This window comes from Crocuta crocuta, unplaced genomic scaffold (assembly GCF_008692635.1).
Source record: "Crocuta crocuta isolate KB4526 unplaced genomic scaffold, BGI_CrCroc_1.0 scaffold301, whole genome shotgun sequence".
Lineage (NCBI taxonomy): Eukaryota > Metazoa > Chordata > Mammalia > Carnivora > Hyaenidae > Crocuta > Crocuta crocuta.
This window is the reverse complement of record NW_027527544.1, coordinates 1581527-1589331: the sequence shown is the minus strand read 5'-3', so window position 1 is coordinate 1589331 and position 7805 is coordinate 1581527. Positions and strand designations below refer to the sequence as shown.

Here is a 7805-nt window from a genome sequence, read left to right as displayed (position 1 = left end):
GGGACTCTCCTGCTTTATCCTCCTGTGTCTCTCTAGAGAGCTGGAAGTGTCATGCCTGGAAGCTTCCTGGCCGCCTCCAGCACCCAGCAGAGTGTCTGACAGTACTCAGCTGTCAGTATGTGTTGAATTAGCTATTACTGAGACTTATTTGAACTAATAATAATTTCAGGGTGCCTGGGTGGCTCAGTCGGTTAAGCGTCCGACTTCGACTCAGGTCATGATCTCGTGGTTCCTGGGTTCAAGCCCCACGTCGGGCTCTGTGCTGACAGCTAGCTCAGAGCCTGGAGCCTGTTTCGGATTCTGTGTCTCCCCCTCTCTTTGCCCCTCCCCTGCTTGTGCTCTGACTCTCTCTCTCAATGTAATAAGTAAACATTAAAAAAGAAATAATAATAATTTCAAAATATTCAGAAGTGAAGGTTGAGAGTATGCTATTCTTGTATCCACCACATAGAACACTATAAAGATACTAAAAATCTGTGTATCGCAAATGCTACACAGTGGTGGTTTAGGCATTTTACTGAAAATCAGCTATTTCTGAAAATCCTTTGAATGTTGGTTTCATTTTTTATCGCTCCACCATTGTGTGTGCTTACTTTTCGCTCTAAGGACTTTGAATCATTAAAATTAAAAAGTATTCACGTAAAGAAAAGGGTTTGGAGATACAGTTTCTCCCAGAGACTGATTTATGCTTGGATCACTTTTTTCTAAGTAGAACTTCGTGGAGTAATTTTTTCAAGATGTTAGTGTTGCTTCCAAATTAAAATAACATTCCCTAACCTGTGAAGAGAAATGTAATGTGCCAGATAGTTTTTTCTCTATACTCTATTAAATTGAAAGTAAAATGGTACATTAAACTTGTTCTCATTTTCATTTGTAGTGTTTAAAGAATATATATATTGTCATTCATATGTGTGTGTATNGCTAGTTTTTGCCGTTCCAAGACCTGGTGGGACAGAAGAAATTGAGTTACAGGGAATAAAGCCTCCTTGCTTCCCTGCAGTGCCTCCTCTGCCCTTCAACAGTCTAAGCTCAGGAAACACTCTGCACAGAAGTCTATCAGCACGTGTGCGGCGAAGAGAGAGGGTATAAAGTTGTGGCCAATTCTCTATCATGGCACTACAAAGAAAACAGAAAAAAAAATCATTTTCTTTTTAAATCAAAGAAGGGTCTTTTTAGACACATTTACGAAATAAAGTTGTTAGCGTTGCAGACTTACAAACTTGAAGCAAGTTCAGAGTCAAGCTCTGACACACAAATGAGAAAATTCAAATGCTCATGGATAACCTTGACTTCTAGAGCACGGATACAATGCAAGGATACACAGCATCATTTTAGAGGCCTCTCTTAGCTCTTCACATCTAATGCTGAATTGTTTTCTCACCTCTATGTCGTTTGACTTGTACTTTGCTTTTTATCTGTTAGCTATATACCTCGTGAGGCGTAGAAGGTTCTACATTATAAACAATGAAACGTGGGAAACAGAAATAAGGACTTCAGTTTGAGATAGGGCATGTTCTTTCTCATTGAAATTTCAGGGTTCTCATTCAGCTTTAAAATCATTATTTCAATGGCAATATTTTAAAAAAAGAAAATGTCAAATAAATTTTAAAGGAGACATTCCTTTTTTAAAAAATTAAGTTCCAAAACACATTCCTTTTGAAGTAAAAAGGTCAAGTTTGACTTTTTGTTATGAAAAAGTGTATATAGAAAGATTGAGAAATATCCATATTTTGGATTTACTGTTTTTGTTTGAGTCTCATGACCGATTTTTTGCTTCCTAGCAGAGAAAACACATATACACTTTTCCCCATCATGTGAAAAACAGGCTTCTAAATTAACAATTTAGAGCAATTTAGATACAGAGATACAGAACAAACCATTTTTGGCTCCTTGGGGATTACTTAAACATGAATGTGGGACAGTGGGCAACTTTGAAGTCTCTTTCGTAAATATTTTTAGCACCTGGAGCGTAGTTTATGTCAATCTTAAATACATACTCTCATCTAACTGTTTGTTTAATCTGTTTATTTTAAAGGAGAAATCGCCCGACTCTTTTCGAATGACACGAACACTACCTCCACTTGAAGGGACTCCTGTGCTACCCGTTTGCTTTCCCCCCATCCCGGTTCCTTTCCATCTGTCTCCAATTAATCTGCCAGAGAAAATGATACCTAAAGAGGACAGTTTCATGCAGCCCACAAAGCCCATGCGCATGCCAGGTAACATCTGACACTCCGCAGGCTCGCACAAGAAATGTGCCGTTGTTTTCGTGGTTATCATAAGATGTTTTCTTCCTAGCTAGAGGCTGACATCTCTCATTTGAGCTCAAGCCCAGCAGTACTCTCACAAATACAAAGCATCGTAAGTGGCCCTAGAAACCCCATGTTGTAATAATAGCGTATTTTTACGGAGCAATGCACAACATACATAGTGCCTTCTCTTTCAGCATCTCCTTTAAATCCCAAAGCAACTCCACGAAATAGGTAGGAATTAATCAGTTCCTTATTTTTACAGATGAGAAATGCAAGACTTCAGGAGACTGAGTGACTTGGCCACTGTCACTCAGCTTATAAATGAAGTGAGCAGGATTCGAATATGGGTCTTCTGGACCAATGTGAAGTCCTGCATTTAGATAGTATAACACAGTGGTTAAGAGCGTGGGGTATGGGGTTAAATTGATCTGGAATAAGATGTTCGCTCTGACATTTATTAACTATGTGACTTACTTTGGGAAAGCTACTTAATTTCTCTGAGACTCAGCTTCCGTGTCTTTAAAATGAGTCTAATACAGCTTTAGAGAGTGACTAAGATTAAATGAGATAAGGTATATGAAATACTTAGCATTGAGCCTAGCACCTCTAGGAAGCTCTTTGTAAGAAAAGNCTGAGCTGGCAGTCAGCACAGAGCCCGACGCGGGGCTCGAACCCACGAACCGCGAGATCATGACCTAAGCGAAAGTCGGACACTTTACCGACTAAGCCACCCAGGCGCCCCTACCCATGTTATGTTTTAAACTGTAATCCCAGCTCCTTGGCTACATACTCCTCTTATAAATAATCTTGTGTACAGACATTTGTGTATCTTAAGAGCGTATATATGTTAATACTGGGAATATGCTTGGATAGTAGGGGCAGGGCAAGAAGCCAGGACCCGAGAGATCAGAGTCAGCAATAGGTTTGGAAATAAGACAATTTGGGCATCTGGGATTAAGAACCATGGCACAGATAATTTTTGGTATCTTTGGAATCAAGAACCTAGAGGGAAGTTGAGGTCATAAATGCCAGACCTGTATGCCACGAGAATAGAATATTATCTACAGCTAGGACCTTGGTAATGAGCTGTTTTCTTGCATCTCATACACAACTTTTGTATGCTTCCTTTTGAGATAAGAGTCCCTGGCACCATATACGGAAAAAGCTGTGTCTGACAACAGTATGTACAAGGAAAAGAGAAGCTTACAGTTTGGGGGAAGTTGTTTCCCACCTCAAGAGATTTGAATGTGAACATACACGGAATTTCGTAGCTAGATCCAAAGGAAAAGCGATCCCTTATCTTTTTGTGGCTATTTGCTAAAACTGTCTTCAAAGTATTCTGAAAGTTATACCTAACATATAATGTGACATTTTCTAAATTATTTGCAGACTTCAGTGTTTATGGAGGAGGTAGGCAGGCCAGGGAAGATCTTGCTGAGAAGGTAACATTTAAGCTAAAACATAAAGGATAAGAAAGACAGCCACGTGAAGAGAGAGGATAATATGCATTTTGGGCAAAGAGAATAATAAATACAGGCAAGGGTTTGGAGGCAGTTTATAAGAAAAGGAAGGAAGACCTTTGGAGCTGGAGAGTGAGGGAAAAGGCTAGACAAGGTGCCAGAGAAAGAATGGGAAAGCATTCATGACTGTAGGCCGTGAGAAGCCTCTTTGATTTGAGTGTTTTTCTTTAAGTGCAATAGAAAGTCGTTACAGGGTTTTAAACAGTGGACTGATGTGCTCCAATCCAATTTACATTTTAAGATGCTCCTTCTGCCTCTCTATGGATTGTAGGGAGGAACGACTGGAGGTGGGAAGAATATTTAGCAGCCTTTTGCAAGAGACGTCAGTGTATGGTCCAAGGTGTTTGCTGTGGAGACGGAGCGAAGGGGGCAGATGGGAAATACATTTTAGACATAGAGCTAGCTGGATTTGCTCACCATATTAATGGATGACACATAGATGTGAAGGAAAGGGAAGAATCAATGATGGCTCCTGGGCAAGAGGATGGTTGGCAGGCTTGAAGAAAAAATGAAAAATCGAGCTTGAGACCCCTGTGAGACATCCAAGCAGGAATACCGAGCAGGCAGTTGAAGATGCAAGCCTCAAGTTCAGAGGAGAGGTCTGAACTAGAGAGAGAAATTTGGAGCCCGACAACACACAGATGGTATTTGCAATCCATGGGACTTTGTGAAAGCACCTCACAGGTAGAATCACTTATTAGATAGAGAAGAGAGCCCAGGATTTGGCCCTAAGAACATCTCACATTTAGAGAGTATGGGCGGAGGGCCAGCAAAGATGTTCTGTCAGCCAGCAGGGTAAGAGGAGAGAAATCAGGAGAGCATAGGGTCCTGAATTCAAAGCACTGCTCAGAGGTCAAGGCGAAAGCTTGCAGAGGCATCCCGTGGATTTGGCATCATGGAGAATACCCGTGATCTTGACACAAGTAGTCCCAGGGTAAGATGAGGGCAGAAGCTCGAGGGTTAAGAGTTGAGGCATGAATGGGAAATGAGGAAGTGAAGAGGAGATGGGGTGTGTGGATAACCCTTTGGCGTAGTGGTCGTGAAGAGGAGCAGAGAAAAGGGCTGGCAGTTAGAGGGAGATGTGCGTTCAATGGGAAATACCAGAGCATCTTTGTATGCTAGTGGACACGAGCCAGTTGTCCCAGACGGATTGGTAGCACATGACAACGACAGTCCCCAGAATGCAAAGCTTTTGAGAAGAGTGGGGCTGGCATGCTGAGCAGTCTTTGTAAGCTGCCGGAGTCCAGCCCCGGCTGGTCCAGGGGTCCCTGAAGGATGGACATTGTCGGCGAGGGAGGGATGAGAGAGGCGCGAGTTTCTTTCCTGTCACCAGCCAGGCCTCTCCACACTGAGACTCAACTTTATTTTATGGTTTAGTGTTTGAGGGATGGCACAGAAGTGGCATTCTGATGATCAATCCTTTGATCACTAAAGATTCTCCAGAACATTGATATGCAAAAGTTATGGGGAAGAGCCCAGAGGCGGCATTAGCATAGTAAAGGCAAAAGTTAGTTCTTTGTGAGTAGGGGCCAATAGCCTGTTTATCGATTAATGGGAGGTATTAAGAAACACAGGTCTTTCAGGAATGCAGTGTTGCTCCCATAACCACAAAAGGAGTTCCTATAGTAAGTTCCTTCACAAAGTGCAATCGGCACATCAAGACCAGAATGAGTCACTCCTAATACCAATCAACAAGGTGACTTGGGGGTCAGTGCTCAGTTGGTTGGGGGTGGATATCGGTTGCCATCTTATGGTAAGAGTCCGTGCAACTTACCTTAACCTCACAAGGAGTTCTTTCTCAACGTATGAGTTCCGAAATGGCTCCCGACAGTAAGAAGGAAAGACACATCCTGTATTTTAACAGGACAATGGAGCTAAATGTGTACATTTGTTGGTGGGAAGATAAGGCAGATCAGGTCTGTTGACTTCTATTTTCTCAGTCAGGTATAAGGCAAAGCTTAAATGATCTACTGTCTGTTTTCCAAACCTCCATTCTCTGCCATCTCCAACCTCTCCTGCTTAGCATTTCCTATGTTAACCTTCCTCAGGCATGGTTCAGTTCCTATCTGTTCCAGTGTCTTCTGATAATCCTTCATATTTTTGAAAATAAGTATAAGTTTCCCCATATAACACCAACCCACTTTTCTAGCTTCATCTCTCAATAGTCTTTTTCTTAAAGCCTTAATTTAGGTCACAGGTCTGTAAACCACAGCTCATGAGCCAAATCTAGCCAGCTGCTTATTTTTGTAAATAAAGTTTTATTGGAACCCAGTCATGCCATTCCTTTATGTATTGCCTACGGCTGCTTTTCCACTACAGAGACAGAGTTTGAGTCATTAGGACAGAGACTATATAGCCACAAGGCCTAAAATGTTTGCTGTGTGGCCTTTTACAGAAATAGTTTTCCAGCTCCTAATCTTGATAAACTGACCTCTTCACAGTCAGACTTGGTGGAAAGGCTGTGAAGTCAAGCCAGACCTGAGATTGACACTTGGCGCTGAAGTAATCATTTGTGAAATGGGTTATGCTACTTACCACTCGTTGTCACGGAGATCACTCGACATGTATGAAGGCGTGCGCTCCCAGAACATGGAAAGCCAAGAGAACAAGCCATTCTGCCACTTCTCCTAGCGCTGGGCTGTCTTTTCTTCTCCGTCTGCCTCCTCCTCCACCTCTCAGAATTCTACTCACTTCCCTGCACCTATTTAGTGAAATATTTCCTGATTCCCAACATTTGTGTGTGATTTCTCATGCCAGTATATCACATATTTTATATTCCCTTCTAGACTGTACGTTCATGAAGAACTAGCAGTTACTTAAGTTGATTATCTCCCGCACAGTACCTCACATGGGAATAAACACAAACTGGTTATTTGCTCTTTGGAATTGAATGTATTTACAAGGGAGAGATCAGTGGGGAATGGTGTTTTTAGTGAAGACTGCATTCAGAACTCCTCTCAACTACGAATGCGGGTGCTAAATGTGGGTATGGTGAATGAGAAAAATGTAAGGTCAAGTNNGGAGGGGCAAGAGAGAGAGGGAGACACAGAATCCGAAGCAGGCTCCAGGCTCTGAGCTGTCAGCACAGAGCCCGACGCAGAGCTCGAATCCACAAACCGTGAGATCATGACCTGAGCCGAGTCGGATGCTTAACTGACTGAGCCACCCAGTGCCCCAAGCTCATAACTTTTAATGATCTGCTTTATGATGTAATACAGTTTTCCATGCAAGTTTGTAGGTGCTTGTACTAGTCCTCTTTTTCTATGTAACAGGTGACTTTAAAACTTTAAAACTTATCTCAGAGTTTGTGAGGGTCAAGAATCCAGGTACAGCCCAGCTGAGGGGTTCTGGCTCAGAGTGTTTCCTGCAGTTACGATCGTGCTGTCAGACGGGGCTGTAGTCATCTTAAAGCTCCATCGGGGCCGAAGGATCCTCTTCCATGTTCACTCACGTGGCAGTTGGCAGGGGGTTTTACNAGCAATGACATGACAATTATGTCTGCTTTATTTTATTGGCCATACAGATCAATCTGGTAAAATGTGAAAGGGAACAACACAAGGGTACGCATACCAGGAGGATGGGGTCACTGGGGCACTTTTTAGGGGATTGGCCATCACAGTGCTTGATACCTGGGTAGTACTTCTCCCAAAGGAATAGTGTTTGCCCGTTCATATGAATGAAGCAGTTGTTATCATCAGCATCAAAGTCTTTCAACTTTCAGACAGAGACTTTAAAACCTATTATTACTATGAATGAATTCTGTTCAGTTCTGTAAGCATGAGGTTAAAAGACTTTAGTAAAATCATGCCTGCACTTTATATCACGGAATAATTTATTGTCCAGTTGTCTTTCATTTTTCCATTGAAATCTGGTTTTTCCTTTTCCCTTTGAATCAGGTTGTTTTCAAGATAAAATGACCACAGGGAAAGATACAGACATTTTCTCAGCAGCAGATTCACAAAGCCTTGGAGAAACTACTGATGTGTTAAATATGGTACTGGTTGTCTTATTTATCTATATAAATATGTTTGGA

The 7805-nt window shown here is 42.0% G+C and overlaps 1 protein-coding gene across 1 annotated transcript in view; it reads left to right on the top strand.

The window, feature by feature from the left end:
* The window catches only part of LOC144232367 (X-linked retinitis pigmentosa GTPase regulator-like), a 53499-nt gene that overhangs the window by 20740 nt on the left and 24954 nt on the right, over positions 1–7805 (top strand). Inside the window, exons 10-12 of the mRNA XM_077765202.1 lie at positions 897–1083; positions 2036–2219; positions 7669–7766. Of these exons, the coding sequence (XP_077621328.1) occupies positions 897–1083; positions 2036–2219; positions 7669–7766 (469 nt within the window). The remainder of the gene's footprint in view (positions 1–896; positions 1084–2035; positions 2220–7668; positions 7767–7805) is intronic.